A 19,800-nucleotide genomic window follows, 5' to 3' on the forward strand; every position below is an offset into this window, starting at 1 on the left:
AAATAAAACCCGAAGCAAATAAAAGAAGAAAATTAAAAAAAAAAAGAGAGCAGGAAATCTATGGATCATAAAATAAAGAAACAATGGAGGAAAATAATCATGAAATCAAATATTGATTCTGAGGAAATACCTATAAAATTGAAGAAAAAAAACTACCCAGACTGATCCAGAAAAAAAAAAAAAAAAAAAAAAAGATAAAACACAGATTATCAAGATCATGAATTAAGGAGGGGACATTACTACAGATCTTAAAGCATTATAATAATAAGGACATTTTATAAATTTGACAAGTTAGGTGAAATTAAAAACTCACTGAAAAATATAACTTTCCAAATTTGACACCAGAAGAAACAGAAAATCTGAATAGACCTATATATATGTGCTAAAGCAATTGAATTCATAAGGAAAAACAAAACAAAACAAAAACAAAACATCTTGGCCACAGAGAGAACTCTAGAATCCCTGTTACCATTAATCATGTAAACTGTATTAAACTCTATTACACATGTAAGCAAGGATTATGACCAATATTGCCTTAACTCTTTCGGAAAATAGAAGAGAAAACACTTTCCAATTCATTTCATAAATTCAACATGTATACCAGACAAGGACATCACAGGGAAATAAACCTATAGGCCAGTATACCTTGTGAATGTATATATGCAAAAATTCCCAACAAAATACTAGAAAACCACATCCAACAATATATAAACCTGTCACGTTTCTCCCGGTAATGAAAGATTGGTTTAATATGTGGAAATTCATCAATAGGGTTTACCATATCAACAGAATAAATGGGAAAAACAGTAAAAGCGTTTGCTAGAATTAAATACCCATTTGTGATTTTATTATAAATTCTTAGATAACTGGAAATAGAAGAAGACTTTCTCCTTCTGACAAAGAGCGGTTATGAAAAACCTACAGCTAGTGTCCTTACATAATGCTAAAAGACTGAATACTTTCCCCCTAAACTCACATTTATTTAACATTGTACAGGAGGTTCCAGCCTATGCAATAAATGGCCAAAAATAGAATAAAGTCGTAAAGATTTTTAAACTCCCCAAAAGTGTTACCTACACTAACTGTCCCTGCTTTTTTCTCTCCCCTACTGTTGGCTCCAAGCAGGCATCCCCTCCCCCACTCATCATTACACCGACACCTCTCTTGCAGAGATAATCATTCACTTCTGTATGGCCAAATCTCACAGTTAATTCCGCAGGTAATTTGACCTATAAGCATCATTTAACATAGCTGATGCTCCCTCTTCCTTGAAACTCTTTTTTTCTTTTTTAACTTGCCTTTTGCTTCTTTCTGGTTTTCTTCTGACCTCACAGGCCACTTCTAGCCAATCATTTTTTTGGGAGAACCTCACCTCCCCAGCCTCTGAATGGAACGCTCAGAGCTCAGCTCTCAGACCTGTCCTTTCTCCCCAGATTACTTTAAATCGCCCCTATATCCTGATAATTCTCTCAGATGTTATGAATTTCTGCCAGAACCTTTCCCCTGAACTCCAGATTTCTTAATCCAACTGTCTACTTGACATCTCCATTTTGATTAATAGCGAACAGCTAAAACTTCACATATGGAAGAAAAACTTCCTGATCTTCCCCTCAGCCCACCCAAAGGCTGCTCGCCCTGCAATCTTCTCCATCTCTGTGGACAGTCTTTTCACTTTTCACCTTGCTCAGGTCAGAAAACTTCACACCATTCTTCATGAATCGTTTCAACATCTCCCATCCAAATTGGTTCCCAAATCCTAACAGACTACCTTCAGAGAGATCCAGATGTGATCATTTCTCCATACTTTCCCCAATGGCCTTTATCCAAATCACCACTGTGTCATGTGTGTTAACTAACAGCCTCCTAACTGATGTCCTGGCTCCCACCCCTGCTTCTTCTGTAGTCCGTTCTCTGGACAGCAGCCAGCATGATCTCCTCCAACAGAAGTCAAACCACATTTCTCCTAAGCTAAAAACACCCAAGGGTTCTGAGGGACCACTCCGAGTAGGATCTTTCGCTTTTCCTGTTTCTGGTTCCTATGATCCATGCAACTACCAGAGTACTTGTAAAATACGCTAGCATGTATTCGCAAAGCGTGCAGCTGGTTTTTTGAAACTAGATGCAGGATATTCCATTTATTCCTATTAGTTTTTCAGCATGTTAGTTTCAGTCCACCATCCTGTCTGCGGAGATCGTTTTCGGTCACAACTCTGCACTCCAGACAGTGCCAGTAACTTATGTCGTTGGCACACTGTGTATGTTCCCCTTTAAATCATTGACAAAAACGTTGAGCGCCCCCCCCCCCCCACAACATCCCTGTTCTCAGTCATGTGAGGTGAGGTAGCAGGCGTGGTCTGCCCTTATGGTTAGGCAACGGAGCTCTTCCAGAAAAGAAGCAGGGAGCTTTCCATCCTGAAAAACACATCAGCACGTACCTACTTGCTCTCAGACATCTCCACCTGCTACCCTTGTTTAGCCTCCCCTCTGCTCAGCTGTGACCTGCAGGTTTCTGGTAAAGGTAGCTCAAGAGTATAACTGTACTGCCTTTCAACTTGGTGTGCATGAGCACCGTGCAAGTCTGTCTCCTCTCTCTCTCTCTCTCTCTCTCTCTCTCTCTCTCTCTCTCTCACACACACACACACACACACACACACACACACGAATGGGGAGGAGCTGAGAATCAGAATGGACACGAATGAAGGAAAGAGTTAATGACGACGAGAACGGTGACTTATTTGGGAATTTAAGAATTAAACAATCCTCCTGATTCCCAGACTTTCTTCGGTGTCTTCCCCTCCAGGGAAGGCCGGGGAAAATCCATTGTGAACAAAGGTTAACCCAGTGACTCCTTGTATAACTTCCATCTTGTTTGTGCTCTGCCAGGAACCTACTGCCAGCAGAGAGAGGTCGAGGCCATCATGGAAGGTGATGAGGACGACAGAGGCTGTTGCTGCTGTAAACCGGGCCACCTGCCGCACCTGTTGTCCTGCAATGCCGCATTCAACCTCCGCTGGCTCACCTGGGAGATCACACGAACACAGTACATCCTGGAGGGCTACAGCATCATAGACAACAACGCGGCCACCATGCTACAGGTTTTTGACCTGCGTAGGATCCTCATCCGATACTACATCAAGGTATCGCTGCTCTGGGCCCCGGGACACTTGTCTGAGTAATCATTCGGGGCTGGCTCAAGAGGCTCCCAAAGAGATTTGCAAAAGGCTAGATGCTGCAGCTTCTCCTCATCTTCTGAATCTGAGACCCAGCTAGGTTTGGGAACCACTGGTTTTGCGAAAAATCCTCAAGGGCTTTGAGGTAACCTGGAGCTCACGCTTTGAGTCACAGCCTAGGCGTGGCCACTAATAGACAGTTCCCTTCCTTCCCTAAATCGGTGTCTTCCTTTCTAACACAGCCCAGCTATGGTGATGATGGTGACGATAAATTGAAATGTCCTGGAAATATCACTAAACCTCAGCATTTACGTGCGACAAGTTACCGATTTAGATGCTCTGCAATTTCCACCCTAGAACCAGAATTATTTTTTGAGCCTAAACTAAAAACTCAAAAGTATAGCGAAATGATCCAGTTAGGATTAGTTATGACGGCCTTTCTTCCTCACTCGTTTGGGACTAATGACATAGTTTTCCTGTTGCTCTGGGGCCACGTCTGCCTAACCCATACTCAACCTCAGAAAATGTGCCGGTTTGAAGTGAAGTGTCCTGGGAAACAAATATGAACCTTGAACGAGGGTGCAGAGGGACAGTCGGGTCTAACAGGGGGGAGGACAGTCTGCGCGGGCTTCTGTTCATAGGGAGCACTTTGCATGGTGGGAACCCCGGGTCCTGGTCCTCACAGGGGTCCACATTTTAATGGCATTTAAAACGAGGATGCTCATCCGTCTGAGATCCCAGACTCCCTGCCAGCTGAGGCTGTGAGAGGTGGCCCAGCAGAAATGAAGAAATACAAGGTAGGCAGATAACACAGGTGCCTGAAGCTTCAGGAGTCTCAACCAACTAAAAGAAAGACGTTTAGAAATTTGGAATAGCTACCGAGGAGAGCCCCACGTGTGCGTCAATAGTGCTCAAGTTTACAGGAAATAGAAGACAGACTGTAAAGAGTCAGAAGGTTAAGTAATTCTTGAGCCTCACACCCCAAGGCAGGTGTAATGAGAAATGTTCGTGAGACCCCTTCCTGTGCGGAATATTCAAAACACATTTAGGGGTTCGTATTCACCACCTTCATGTGTGCCGAAGGGGTGCAGGAATTTACAGCCCCGCCTCACGCAAAACTGTGGCTGTTTTGCCCAGCCTTGCATACATCGGGGAAGATTTGGGAAAGCACATCAGGGAGTGGTGACCTCCTGCCTCATGATTCCACGGTCTGCTCCCTTGGCCATTATAAACTGCGCTGCAAGACTGTCTTTCATACAGAGTCAGCCCTGGGCAGACTCGGCGTCGCAACTGGGGGTAGAGTTGGGGGGTGACGAGATAACCGTGGCACGCTGGCGCGAGAAGTGTGTTTCTGTCACACGTGAATGAAGAACGGAGGGGTTCTGTTCTGTGGCTCTGTTCCAGGAAGTCCCAGGGACCCAGGTTCCTTCCAGCTGCCAGCCCTACCATTTTAAGTGACTCCCCCCCTTCATGTTGCAAGAGGTAAGCCCCAGGCTCCAGTGGATGGAGGAGAGGACACAGGAAACGAAGACCAAGGGCGTGCACCAGCGGTCCCCTCGAAATGCTCCTGGAAGCTGCCACATTACATTCCTGGTGTCTCCCAGGGGCCGGAAGGTTGTCCTGTGCCAGCAGTGAGGGGTTAGGAAAGTGCATTCTGAGCAGCCTTGAACCCAGAGAGAAACCATCTGGGACTTTCCACCGTTGTTTCCGGTAGAGTTTCCACACTGCCACCCATCTCCCCCTTTGCACACGCATTCCGGGACCCCCCGCCCCCACCCCTGCCAGACTTCCTCCTCCTGCCCTTCTCTCCTCATGCTCCCCGTGCTCACAAGCTCCCTTGGGGCCCTTGCCCGGCGTTCACCTCACCTGCAGCTTCCGGCGACTCCCTCAGCACGGGAGCCACGCACGCCTGACTCCTCTTTGGGTCCCCAGCGTTCGGTGTGGCGACCTGTGTGTTGAGGTATCCAGGGAATTTTTGGGACTGAATGAACAAAGTCCCAGGTAATGCGGATCTGGGGTCCGGGCCATAGAGTCCGGGCGGATGAGATCCAGATGTGTTCAACACTGAGCCACATCTCTGTGAATCGGGAGCTCCCCATAAACAGCCTTCCTGTGAGCGAGACTTGTGGGCAGACCCAGCCACACATGATGGAGCCAGCAGGCCGCCACGAGTGAGAGAAGAGAGAGGGAAAGGATGAGGTGCCCTTTCAGGGTCTCCCCTCTCGGCTTTTCCAGAGGCCTTGGGGGCACCACTCCGGGACCTGCTTTTCAAGGCCCCCCTCCCTTGAGCTGGTAATTGGATTGATACTCACTTTCCTCTTCTCCTGCCTCCCAATCCCCCGTATGTTTTGTAAAATGACAGTTTACCAGTTTCCCGATAAACAAGTCCAGGATAATGTGCAAGCAGCCGAGGCTGAAGGAGCTCCGCCCCGCCCCACCCCCGCCCAGAACCTGCCAGATAATATTTAGTTTGTGGGAAAACAATGCCCTTAACTCTGTTTTCCAAGAAGGGGGGGCGAGTGTCAGGTGGGGTGGGAGAGGCACCCGGCGCAATGCTTCGTTACCTGGCGGGGCGCTGCTCGCGAGCTGGGGGCAGACCCCTGGCACCGGGCTCCCCGAGTAAGCTGGCTAATCAGAGACTTGCATGTCCTACCCAGAAATTCTGACTCCGTGGGCCTGGGGAGGGGCCCTAGCCCCCGTATTTTTAAACTCATTTCCCAAGTGATTTGATACACAACTAAGCTTGGGCACCACTACGGACATATTTGTGCTCAACAGAAACGGAATTCTCTTAAATTCCAAAATAGTGCTCAGGAGGGGCCCAGGTCGGGTGGCAGGTGGGTTAGTTCCCAGTAGCATCAACGGGCCTGTTCGTGCGGGGCTCTCTCTGCCTGCGGCACTCAGTGCTTGCCTGCCCTGTGCTGTGGGGTGGCTCAGAACTTGCCCCCGTCCTCCCCCCCCCCCCCCCGTGGAGCTAGTGAAAGAAAATCTCAGGGGTGCCCAGTGGCTATCAGAACAGAAGAAACAGCATTTGAGGGTAAAAACCTTGGTTACTCGGGGAACAAGACTGCCTTTGTTATTCTGAATTGCTCAAAGTTTCAAGAGTTGGGTTTCATTCTTTTTGTCGTCATTGTTGTTATTTTTATTGGGCAGGCAAATCAGAAAGGAAAGAAAGGCATGGAGTATTTCCATTACACAAAAGGATTTCTTTTTTTTTTTTTTTTTTTTAATCTCCTAATAAACTGGGTCAGTTCCCCCACCCTGTAGGAATATACTTGAAATCATTTCCTTCCTGACGAGTGGAGGGTTTTCTCTGGTGCCTCCTCCAGCTCCCCTCCACTTATTTGTGTTGAAAACCCTCGGAGCAGTCAAGGAATCCGCTTTCTGCGAGGGCCTGGTGTTCCTGCCGCCGTCTTTCCTGTCCAAGCCTTTCAGAAAGGAGATGCGCTTATCGCTGGCCTTGCAGAATGAGAAGCGGAAGACCGCACGTGTGGGTCTGCCTGCCGGGGCCCCCTTCCTAGAACGAGCTGTCTGATAGAATATGCTGATCCACAATGAAAATGAGAAACCAGGAGAATCCCTGCTGGAGGAGACAGATACGGTGGATTAATTCAGAAGAGGTCTCACTTTCCACATGGTTCTATGCTGTCCATTCATTCTCCCTGTCCTCACTTACCGGGTCGACTTAGTGTCGTATCCGTTTCATCCTGACAGATTCGCAAGGATTTCACACTGTTCGTTGACTCTGTCTCCCCGAAAGGATTTCTGCCTACGTGAAATGGAAATGGAGTATGGTTTGCCACCGTTGGGTGTGTTGTGTTTTCTCCGGGGCGAGGGGAGCGGGTTCCCCTCGTGCACTGGGGAGCTGAGCCGGGGCAGCACTGGGAAGTCAACACTGCAAGGTTCTGCCAGACCTGGAGGAGGAAGTTTCAACCTCTGGGATTCAAACTCCTCATTAACTATGCTGACTTCATCGGTCGAGGGGGTTATTTTCATTCCTCCCTAGAAATGAATGAAAAAGTAAACGCCCTTCAAGTTTTGTTTGTTGTTCCTATCTGGTACATGTGATTGGGACATATTGGGGAAAGACCAGACCAGATGTTTGCTAGAGCCAGATGTTCAGACAGACCCAATTTCTTCGTACCCTTTGTAATCGTCAGCTGAGACACCTTGCCTCTGGCCAGTCACAGATCCTCCTGTGCTTGTAACTTTGGGTCAGCTGTTTAAACCACCCACATTCATAAAAGCTTTAAATTATCCTGCCAGCAAGTCGGCCGTAGAAAACCCTCCAGATCCAGGGGCCTCTGGGTGGCTGTTGGTTAAGCGTCCAACTTCTGCTCGGGTCGTGATCTCAGGGTTCGTGAGTTCAAGCCCTGCTTGTGCTGATAGCTCAGAGCCTGGAGCCTACTTCAGATTCTGTGTCTTCCTTTCTCTCTGTCCCTCGCCAGCTTGAACTCTGTCTCTCTGTCTCTCTCAAAAATAAACATTAAAAAAAAAACAAAAACCCTCCAGATTCAGAACTGACATCTTTGAATATTGGAAGGCACTCTGGTGGCCGCCACAGACTCAGCGGTCTCCCGGCCCCACATGCCTTCTGTTCCCTCACCCGTACCCCTCACCCCTCACCTGGGCTGCTGGCACGGACTCCCTGAGCCTCAAGCCCCTGGATGGGTAAGTCCTAGATCCAAGGACTTATATGCCAAATAGAAGTTGTGTGCCAGGCCACGTGCTGAGTTCTTTATACTCATTGTCTTGTTTGAAATCTCCGAAAGATGAAGAGAAGTGGACTTTACTCGCGCCTTGTCCTTTCTGCCTCCCACTCAGCCTCCTGTGGCCTCCTCCTTCTTCCTTCCCGCTCTGTCCCCTCCCTCCTTATACTGAAGGGACTTCTCAAGGCTGACGGGGTTGTCCTGGGTGCAGTGCCGCAGGAACGATAGAGCGTGTGAACCGCGGACTTCATTGTCCCCGCTCCACCACTTTGGGGTCGGGTGGGGGAGGCTTACAGAGAATATGCCCCAAAGAAGGCAGGCCACACGCCATGAGCTGCACGCAGATCAGCCTTCCCGAAGTCCAGGCTGCCGTCGGTCCTAACAGCCGAGAACGGCTGAGTCCGGCCTTTGCCGTCATTTGGCCCGAATCCACGGACCCCGTGCGTCCACCCACTCACCTGCTCAAACTCCTCAGATAACCTGAAACCGGACACTCGTCAGCAAGCGCCAACCTTGGTGCTCCGGATCTCGTGTCCCAGCCGAAGGGAGGGAAGAGCAGGAGAGAGGGCAGGAGCCTGCCTGGAAAAGTATGTCTCTGCCCGCTCAGTCACGGGGGTCAAGCCACCTACGCCCTGGCCAGGTCCGGGCCGTGTGGTTTCCTTTCTGCCTCCTCCCTTGGGAAGAATGTCTTTTTATAATCAGAGAGGGCCACGGGGCTTGGGGCCACGGGAGCGTGCATCGCTGCCTCTTTTGCACCAGACGCCGCCCTTCCCTGTTGCTGGCGATTCCCAGGTGACATACAAGCCACGTTCCCGGGGCCGCCCCAGCCTCAGTGGCACTGAGTACCCCTTCCAGTTGCCTGAGATAATAAAGGGTACAGAAGGCTATAATGAAGGTATACCACCACTGCTGCCGATGCACCCACATCCGAGTTGGATTTTCGTTTTCTCTGCGACAGTTTGACTTCTCCAGGCCGGGCGCTAGCCTTTCTGAAGGACGCATTCGTTCGCAAACTGCAAGATGGCTTTCGGTAAAGCTGTGACTTAGACGAAGAAAGCCCGAGGGTGGCATTTTCCCCAGTTGGGATATTCCTCAGAGGAGTGTCTGTCTGATGGAGGGGAAAACACGGGTTATTTTGAAGGCATCACAGATGTCCACTGTCTGGGCACCCCGGATTACGTGTGCATGTGTGTTTCAACAATTCTACATCATAAGTACTTTCCATAAGAGTTTTGTTGTTTTTGGGGGCGCCTGGGTGGCTCAGTCGGTTGAACGTCCGACTTCGGTTCAGGTCATGATCTCGAGGTCTGTGAGTTCAAGCCCCATATCGGGCTCTCTGCTGACAGCTCTGAGCCTGGAGCCCGCTTCAGATTCTGTGTCTCCCTCTCTCTCTGCCCCTCCCCCACCTTCTCAAAAATCAATAAACATTAAAAAAACGTTCTTTGAGAATTTTGTTGTTTTTGTTCATTAAACAGTCTTTGGCTGGGGTCTCAGGAGAGGGTCTGCCCCAGTGTCTTCCAGCAGGATCAGCCACCCGTGGCCTCCACAGGAGCCTGTGGCAACCCAAGGGTGTTCTCGTGTGTCTCTCTCTGAAGGGGTAGGGCTGGCTGTCATTCTTCCTCACCATGGAAATTCTGTTCTGGTACATTCTGTTAGCGTTCTGTTCTTCCCACTTCCCTCACCCCTGTGGTGACCCTTAAGACAGGACACTTTAGAATGTCTCAAGTAAGTCCTAAGCATTAAACCTGGCAGGAAGTGCCATGAAACCAACTATGTCTCATACTTCCCTGACATTGATTTACTTTATGAAATACAATAAATAAGAAGTCTTTGCGTCTTTCGAACGGCTCTAAGGGCTCAAAATCTTGCTTTCTGTCTGCAGAGCATCATATACTATATGGTAACGTCCCCCAAACTTCTCTTGTGGATCAAAAACGAATCACTTCTGAAGTCCCTGCAGCCTTTTGCGAAGTGGCATTACATTGAGCGTGACCTCGCAATGTTCAACATTAACACCGATGATGACTACGTCCCGTGTCTCCAGGGGATAACACGAGCCAGCTACTGTAACGTTTATCTAGAGTGGATTCAGTACTGTGCGCGGAAAAGACAAGAGGTAGGTCAGGGAGGTGGGGGCTGGAGGTACTGAATCAAATTTAAAAAACAAGAAGCATTTATCAAGTCCGTCTCTTATACTGTATGGCAGACAGAACATTAGCATCTGGATAAATGTTTATTTAACACTTAGACAAAATTAAAAGGAAGAATTCACATACCACGTTCTCCGATAGAGGAGCCTTGAAGGTATATTTCTCTCTATACTGTGCTCAGGGTTAGCACCGTTTTAAGCGTCTGTCATAGCTTTGAAAGTCTGGAAACTTCTTTGTTTAGAGCTGCTTGTGGAGCTTTCCGTACAAAGGATATCTGCTGAAATCCGGAGGATTTGCCGAACGTATGGAATTGTGGCCCTGCAACCGATCTGTTTAGCCATCAAGATGGCCCATCTCACTCCGCAGTCGTGTCTCTTGGGCATTATCGCCCACATGCTGAGGACACTTCCGGAGATGAATGCAGCCTCTCAGAAATGAAACCAAGGACAACAGCTTCTAGAAAGAAGAGGAGGAGGGTCGGCCAGGAGGAGGAGCTGGGGAAGGAGCAAGGGAGGGAGTCAGTTGACTTTGCTTCCTGGGATTTGAAAAGCCAAATCCACATGCTGTTGATAGAAACAGTAGATCCAAAATGAATACACCCTCTTTAGTAGTGATGAAGTACGCCAGCGGACTTGAGGGGACAAACCAAGTTACAACACTAACCCAGGTCCTCAACCTTTCCGCGAGTGTTTAAAAACAGGGCGCAGAGGGAGCAGGTGGTAGAATCTGCCTTCCCAGGTGCAGCAGAGGGAATGTGTGCTGATAGCTTAACCCTTGCTTAGCCTCTTCAGGTGGCTGAGGTGTGCAAAGAATCTACAGGTATTCCGAGCTATCACCGCGGTGTTCCTCTTTCCTCGCGTGGTTCCTGAAATTGTTTCATTTGCCCTGCAAAAAGATATTTCGGCTCTTTCTTCTGCCTCTTCCCCGCCTCTCTTTTTAAGCTGACTTTGGATGACCCCTTAAATCTAGTTGTCGATTGTGGACTTAATGGTCAGTTCAGTGGGCTCCTTGTTATAGGGAGAACAGAAAACCCTCACCTGCACGTGATAGGCACGTCTTGCCCCTGCATTGGACGGTGCTAAGGTGGGCATTCATTTGAATGTAAGCCCTGACCCTCTTCCCCTGAGGCGCCATATTCAAAACTCCAGAGAATTGGGTCAACAGGCACATGTTAGCCCCATCTCTCCTCTAGAGTTAGCTTCCTCATTTCAATTTTTTTTTCCACGTCCAAGCACGAGAGAAACTCTGCAGGAAGCAGAGAGTCCCCCAACCCTGGGGTATTCTAGTCAACTCGGTGACCACAATGGCTGACGGACAACACCCCTGACACTCTACCTTTATGATTCTGTGTCCTTGCCTATTGGAACCCGTGTGAGAGTTGAATTAACATCCTTGCTCTTTCAGCCTTCCAAGAACCTGGACAGCGATGAGGACTCTCCTCTAGTGACCCTGTCCTTTGCCCTGTGCATCCTGGGGAGGCGAGCTCTGGGAACGGCAGCTCACAACATGGCCCTCAGGTACCTGCAGAAACAGTACCGGCACCAACGGTGTTTCTGAGTGATTTTTGTCAATCATTTTCTTTATTTTAAAGTTACAGATAGTTCCTTCTGTAATAAATTCTGCTGGGTCCAAAAGAAGGCTTTCTTGAGCACTGTGACCTTTTGGAGTTCTGCATTTGGAAATGCCACTAATACAGAACAGCCAAAACCCCAGGATTATGGGTACAGGGCCTTCTGTGTTACAAGCCATGGATTTGCTGAAAAGATGAAATGAAACCATTTATAGGAACTTCCTAGCCTGGTCTCTAGCAAAATTAATGCTTAATAAAAACGTCCGTTCCCTTTCCCCGTTTTTCCTGCAAAAGGAAATCATCACATCTGTGCTCCAGTGTAGACCGCACCCTGCCCTGTCTCTGCGGGGCTTTGATTAACTGGATGTCCCCTCAGCTGTGTTTTCAAACTCTGTTTCTACCAGATCTTCCTGCTCTGTTTGTAAATAGCTGAAGGTTCTCTCCTTTTTTAAAAAAATTGACCTAGGGGCGCCTGGGTGGCTCAGTCGGTTGAGCGTCCGACTTCAGCTCAGGTCGTGATCTCACAGTTCGTGGTTTCGAGCCCCGCATCAGGCTCTGTGCTAACCGTTTGCTCAGAGTCTGGAGCCTTCTTCAGATTCTGTGTCTCCTTCTCTCTCTGCCCCTCCCCTGCTCACGCTTTGTCTCACTCTGTTTCTCAAAAATAAATGTGAAAAAATGTTTAAAAATTGACCTATAATTGACATACAACATATATATATATATATATATATATATATATATATATATATATATATAATTGGAACCCAAAAGGGTTCTTTTGGTATTCAGTTGGAGCGAGTGTAGACTGGATTACAAGCTTCTGAATGGCAAAAGCCACTCATGTATTGGTTTAACAGCCTTCACAGCCTCTGCACTAAGTAAGTCGAGGGGGACTTGCTGACGGTTCCCGAATGCCCTTCTGCAGGGGACGGCTGTGAGCCCTTACCAGTGGAAAGTTCTGGAAGGGTGTCATCAGTTTCGGTGTGTGACTTGGTGAGGGGTGAAGTGGTATGGTGGGCACGTCTCCTCATTTCTCTCTGGACGCAGCAGCCTTGAGTCACGCACAGGAAAAGGTGAACACCAAGGTAGAGCTATTCTCACAACTCCCACATCTCTGAATTTTACGATGTTCTTCACAGGTGAGAAATGCTGACTGACCATTTTGATGTGGAGTTAGAACTTGTTATAGGGAATACCCTGGGGAGGAGCTGACTGGCTTCTCTCGCCTGACTCAGCCTCATGCTGTAGACCCCGACAGTTTCCTCTGGGGTCGTCTAGGGCCAAATTTGATGATTGAAAGCCTAGCAGAAAGCTTGTGTGTGGGCTTCGTAAAACAGGATGATGTGGCTGCTGCAAGGGGCTCTTCGCTAAATAGAGAGTGCGGTTGGGGAAGGGCTTCAGAAGATTCTGGAATCACAAAATGCGTCTTCAGACAGTCATAGCCTCCAGGCAGCTGATCTTCTGTTTGACCCATTTGAAGTCGGTTTAAAAAAATAATAATAATAAATTCCGAATTTTCTTTGCAAACTGCAAATAAAATGCCTCAAGGATTTATTCTTTTAGTTCCTCCCTAAGCTACTTTCAAAGACTTCTTCCATCTTGCTCTTTGTGTGACTTGTTCAGATATTCCCCATCCAGGTGTTTCTTGCTTGGTCTGCTTTATTTATTTCTTCCTTGATTAAAGCACCAGGCTCACCAGCTGCTTGTTTTAAACCCGGTTTTGATGGGATTTTCTTTGTTTCAAACAATTTCTCCTACTCCCGCATCAGCTCTGCTTATAGTGATGAGATAAATCTGGGAACCATATTCTCGGTACTCTGGGGGAAGATTGGATTATCTGGGACCAGTTCCTTTTACTAAGAGGTCCCCTACCACAGCCAAATCCTGCAGCATACTTCCAATGCCATCTCTGATGACTAAAGGCAACTGACACTCTGCCCTGGGCCAACGGCTTTGGGGGCCTGATGGCCGTGAAGTTCTGACTTCATCGGGTGTGTCATGGGGAGTGGGGAGGGACGCAGTATGAGGGGAGGCTGGACCGTGGCAGGGCCCCCACCTCTACCTCAGCCGAACAGCTGTGCTCTACACTGTATATGCTAGAATCCAGTAAATGGTTTTTCTTGCAAAAAAAAAAAAAAGATTCCACAGCTCAAGAAAAATGTTTAAGTGTAATTTTTTATAGATAGAGTCAAATTGCTGTCCAGTAATGCTGCCCCAGTTTGTAATCCAGCCAAGAGCGCTTGGCCATATCCTCACTAATGCCGGATATTCAATCTTTAATTTTTCTGGTCTCCTGGGTGAAAAATTATCTCATTCTCATTTTAATTTGCATTTCCATTATTCATAGTGAGGGTAAGGATCATTTTACATATTTATTGGTGACGTATTTTTTTTTCTGTCAATTTCCCACTGCCCATGTATATGCTTTACCCATTTTTATTAGGCTCTTAATGATATTTAGAAGGTATTCTCATATTAAGATATTAATATTTATTGGGGCACCTGGGTAGCTCAGTCGGTTAAGCATCCAACTCTTGGCTTCAGCTCAGGTCATGATCTCATGGTTCATGAGCTCGAGCCCTGGCATCGGGCACATAGAGCCTGCTTGGGATTCTCTCTCTCTCCCTCTCTCTCTCTCTCTCTCTCTCTCTCTGCCTCTCCTCCTGCTCACACACATGTGCGCACTCTCTGAAAACAAATAAATAAACATTAAAAAAAAACCTTAAGGGGTGCCTGGGTGGCTCAGTCGGTTAAGCATCTGACTCTTGATTTCAGCTCAGGTCATGATCTCACAGTTCATGGGATCAAACCCTGCATCAGGCTCCATGCTGACAGTGCAGGGCCTGCTTGAGATTATCTCTCTCTCCCTCTCTCTCTCTCAAAATAAATAAACTTTTAAAAAAACTTTAAAAAGATATTTATATATGTTAAAAATATTTTCTATCAAGGTGCACTTGACTTATTTTTACCTACGGCACACTTTTTAAAAATTTTAATTTATAATTTCTGGATTTTGTGTCTTTCTTAAAATTGTTTTTTTTTTTTTTTTTATTTCCAGGATATAAAAATAGTATCCTCCATTTTCCTCTGATACTTGTATATTTTTACTTCTTTCCATTGAGTTTTTGCATCCTGTCAAGTCTTAGGATTTGATTTTACTCTTCCTACCTTGTTACATTTTTATGGATTCTGTCAGAGGATACGAGACTCCTGGGTCAGAGACAAAGGACTTTGCTTCTCGTAGCACAGTGGCAGCATGAGCATTAGTGTGTTACTTTCAGTTCCCCTTGCCCCCAAGGCCCACAGGGGTGATGCAGATCCTGTTTTCCCTGACCAGAGATGTTCATTGAGCTTAGGGAACCAGCCTTTTCTTAGCGGAAAAAGTTGTCATTTCATCCCTCAAGGATGCTCGCTGAAAACACAGCCCTGGGGAATGGCCTGGGCCAACAAGTAGTAGTATGTGTTGGAGAATGAGCCCCCTCGACTACTGGCTCACAACAAATTCACATACATTTTCATACGTGATGAGAGACAGGGATCCATTTTCTTCCCCCAAATGGATAGCTGATAGTCCGATACCATTTGCTAAGTAGTTTCTCATTAGTGATTTGGTCACTTGGTTAAAAACACCACTAACTTAAAATACCACTTTTGCCGTATGCTACGTTCTACATTCCCAGTCATAGGTGGTATGCTTCTGGATTTACACTTCTGTTTAAAGTGATCGGTCTCGGGGCGCCTGGGTGGCTCAGTCGGTTGAGCGCCGACTTTGGCTCAGGTCACGATCTCGCGGTCCATGAGTTCGAGCCCTGCATCGGGCCCCTGTGCTGACAGCTCAGAGCCCGGAGCCTGTTTCAGATTCTGTGTCTCCCTCTCTCTGACCCTCCCCCATTCATGCTCTGTCTCTCTCTGTCTCAAAAATAAATAAACGTTAAAAAAAAATAAAAATAAATAAATAAAGTGATCAGTCTCTCTAATAACAAAACCGTTTGGTTTACTAGAGTGATATGAAGTTTTGATATCTGATAAGCCTAGTCCTCCTGTTTTTACTTTTTTCTTGCTGTTTTGTGGTGGATGCTATTCTCGCTCATGTTCTCCTCAGGTGAAATTCAGAATTACATTTTATAATAACCTCTGCTGGAATTTTGATGGATATTGTCTGGAATTTACAGATTGAGAAAGAAAATAAACAGCAGTCAGTAACATGGTGTATCTTTGTGATCACTCAGTTTTTTAAATGTCTTTTGGTAAAATTTTCTTTTTCTTTGAGATTTATAATCTCTGGATGGATTATTTCTGGATATTTTATAGTTTTATTGTGATTAGGAATAGAATCTTTCCTGTCACATTTTTAATTGGTCACTGCTGATATACAGGAAAGTGATTTATCTTTTTTATTTAAAAAAATTTTTTAATGTTTATTTTTTAAGAAAGACAGTGTGAACGAGGGAGGGCCAGAGAGAGAGGGAGACACAGAATCTGAAGCAGGCTCCAGGTTCTGAGCTGACAGCACAGAGCCTGATGCAGGGCTCGAACTCACGGACCGTGAGATCATGACCTGAGCTGAAGTCGGGTGCTTAACTGACTGAGCCATCCAGGCGCCCCAGTGATTTTTTTAAATTTGATCTTATTTTGGGTGCCTTTACTGAACTCTATTATAAACATAATATTCCAATTAATTCTCTTTGATTTTCTGGTGGAAAGACATATCTGCAAATAATGGCAATTCTGGCATTCCCCCCACCCCCCAATATTTATCCTCAATTCTTTTTCTTATTACATTGGCTGTGACCCCCCCAGGGCAGTGTTCAAGTGGGCATCTGTGTTAGTTTCCTATTACTGCTATAACGAGTTACCACCAACTTGGTGGGTTAAAGCCACAGAAGTTAATAATTACCCTACGGTTTTGGAGATCAAAAGTCCAAAATGGCGTTCGCTCGGCTACAGTCAGGATGTCTGCAGGGCTGTGTTCCTTCCGGAGGCTCTGAGGGGAGAATCCATTGCCTATTCTAGAGGCTGCCCTTCCTCCATCTTTCCAGCTGGGAGTGCAGCATCTTTCAATCTCTCTCTGACTCCAACTCTACTTCTCCTGCTTCCTCCTTTCACTCACAAGGATCCCTCTGAGTACATTGGGCTCACCCAGATAGTCCAGGATAATCTCCCCTTCTCAAAATTCTTAATTTAATCACATCTGCAAAATTTCCTTCCAGTGTTTAAGGTAACATATTCACGTGTTGCAGGTGGTAGGATATGGACACCTTTGGGGGCCCGTTATTCTGCCCACAAAAGCATCCTTGCCTTAATCCAGATGTTTCAGGGAACGAGAGTAATATTTTAGCATTAAAAAGTAAGGTTTGTTGCAGGCTTCCAACCGACCATTTTATCAAGCCAGGGAGTTTCCTCCTCTTCCTAGATTGCTAGATAAAGCTTTTATTAGGAAAGGATGCTGAATTATTTTAAAATGTGGGGTCAGGCATCAGATGATCTTCTTCTCCTTGAAACTATTAATGTACTGAGTTACACTCACAGAGGTCTTCATGCTGAAATAGCCTGCAAATTCTAGGATAACCTCTATTTGGTCATGATATATTATTCTTTTTATACAATTATGGGTTCAACTTGCTAGTATTTTATTTACTATATGGTTACATGTATGTTCAAAGTATGAGTGGCCCATGACCTTCACGTGTGTGTCTGAGCATGCACACAATATACTCTTGAATGATTTTTAAAAATATTTTTAAAATGTATTTGTTTTGAGAGAGACAGAGAACATGAGTGGAGGAGGGACAGAGAGAGAGGGAGACGCAGAATCCGAAGCAGGCTCCAGGCCCCAAGCTGTCAGCACAGAGCCTGACGCGGGGCTCGAACCCACAAGCCGCAAGATCATGACCTGAGCCGAAGTCGGACACTTAACCCACTGAGCCATTCGGGGGCCCCTCTTGCATAATTTTAAAATCAGGATATTCCCTTAGGTGTACCGTATGCACAGGTCATTCTCACATATTTAATGTTAAAGAGCTAACAGATGATTTTTGAACCCTGATGCCCCAGATGGGTCTTATACAGCAGCCTAGCATAAGTCACAAGCTCTACTTTATTTGATAGATTTAATGGGGCCATATTTTTGACTTTACAACAGTGACACAGCTCTGATGGACAGTCCTCGAGAAATAAAAATATATACATGCAAAGTTAGGGAGAATGACTAAATTGAGAATGATGCCTGGGAGAAGAGAAGCTCCATGGAGTGGGGCTGTCTGGAGGCCAGGCCCAGCCATCCGGGGTGGGTGTGGGGATCCTAGAAGTGGGAGGCAGCATCCGGGTCTTGGCTGTGCCCTGAGTGACTTTGGACAAAACCCTTGCCCCCTCTCTGGTCGCCCTTCTGCCTGTGTCAGGTTTAACGTGGAGTCTGAGACCCCCTCCCCCTTTCCCCATTGACCTTCTTGGGTCTGGCCTCCCTGAGACTGGACCCCTCCAATCACCACCCTTTACTGGGGGGCTCAGATCCCTGGGGGACTGGAGTTCCCTTCCTCACCTCCTTCTGGAAACTTAAGGGTATTTTTGCGCAAACTCCCACAGAGTTTGGGGGAAATCTAACAGGAAAGGGATAAACCTTCAGCTGTTTTCTTAGTCCCTCCACTCAGCTGCCATTAGTTTGGCTCTTAAAGAGCCAGGCCCCCTTTTCTCACTGCCATCCAGCAGTGAGGCTTTCTACCTATTGGAGGAGACTTTGGGGCTGAGAAGGGGAAATCCCAGCCAAACTGGGGTTTCATGTAGCCCCTTTGCAGCTGTTGGAGTCGTCCAAGGGCCTCCCCTCAGCTGGGTCTGGGAGGGCTCTAGGGGGCTAGGAGCTGTGTTGCCTGGGTTCTGTCCCCTCATTCTACATCAGGCACTTTATTGCTGGACCTTAGTGGGGTAGGCTTGCCCCTGCTCTTCCAGAGCCTGGAAGGGAAGACTGGAGGGCTTCCTGGAGGAGGCTGTGGAATGGGAGGGGTCGGGGCAGGAGAAAGAGGCCAGCAGCAAGCCTTTGCACATTGGGGTGGGGGCTGGGGCCTGGCAAAACCTTAAATGAGGAGCTGAATACAAGCGAGCAAAGACCACAAAAAAATACAATGTCTTAAAATGTTGATGTGTTTTGGAGATAGAATGGCTTAGTGTGGAGGTTCCAAGTAAACCCTGGTAATTTTTTGAGATTTGGTGTTTGAGACCTATCTTCTTTGAAGAACTGGGTCTCCCACTGCAGAAAGGCACACATACATCAAAGGATGCCTTCACAGGAGGTCAAAATAGTTTCCCTGGCCCCAAGCTAAGAGATAGCTTGACGAGGGTCTTCAAGTACATGGAAGGCGGCAAGTGGAGCCTGGCAGGTGCTCCGTTTATAGAGATAAAGGCGAAAAGATGGTGACATTTTATAGCAGCACTGTGTTTGCCTGAGGAAGAAATTGTACTGGCTCTTGGGAGCAGACTAGGGTTCCAAGAGGATAGAGAACCCCAAGATCAGTGTAGTCATGAAAAACAGTAGGCAAATAAGCCAGCCGTAGGTGCGCTATGTCAAGCCCTGTGCGGGAGGCCATTAAAATCAAGTCATCCAGCTGAAATCAGAATCTTGGAGCATGTAGAAAACATGTAAGTTTGAACATAGGAAAGAATTCATAGCCCAGAAAAAGAAGCAAGCATTCCTGGGACCTTAAACTGTAATACTGCTTGGGGAGGTCTTCTGCCCTGGCCTCGTGTATGGGTTCCACTCTGTGGTCAGCTTCGTAGCTTCTCTGATGGCTGGACTTCTTAAGGAGACACCCAGATTCTCTGGTCCCCTGAGCCCCAAATCTCAAGATTACTTGGGCAGATCGATCAGAACATAGAACATAGACCCCAGGTCCCTTCACAAACCACCCACTGAGGATCTCCAGGAACTGGGTCAGGACATCTCTGGTGGATTTTGAACAGCTTCCCTGTGGCTGACTCCTCGGGGCCAGGCTTGGGAAACACTGGCACGGGATAATGACAGTTGACCCCATCGATAGGGAGGCTGGAGGGAGCACAGAACTATTGGGTGTTCAAACGTCATGAAGTCAAATGTGTTTTTGAAAAGCTTCTCGTCAAAGCTTGCCTTTGAATTATTTCTCGCTTGGGAATTACTATTCCACAATTTGTTTGGAATTTATTTGAAACAGCAACACTGGAGGCCGCACACTTGC

The 19,800-nt window shown here is 47.0% G+C and overlaps 1 protein-coding gene across 1 annotated transcript in view; it reads left to right on the top strand.

Annotated features, from left to right (window-relative positions):
- The window catches only part of PCNX2 (pecanex 2), a 298,842-nt gene that overhangs the window by 258,986 nt on the left and 20,056 nt on the right, over positions 1-19,800 (top strand). The window contains exons 26-28 of the mRNA XM_042960259.1: positions 2,884-3,137; positions 9,762-9,995; positions 11,434-11,546. Coding sequence (XP_042816193.1) covers positions 2,884-3,137; positions 9,762-9,995; positions 11,434-11,546 — 601 coding nt within the window. The remainder of the gene's footprint in view (positions 1-2,883; positions 3,138-9,761; positions 9,996-11,433; positions 11,547-19,800) is intronic.

Source organism: Panthera tigris, chromosome D2 (genome assembly GCF_018350195.1).
Source record: "Panthera tigris isolate Pti1 chromosome D2, P.tigris_Pti1_mat1.1, whole genome shotgun sequence".
Taxonomy (NCBI): Eukaryota; Metazoa; Chordata; class Mammalia; order Carnivora; family Felidae; genus Panthera; species Panthera tigris.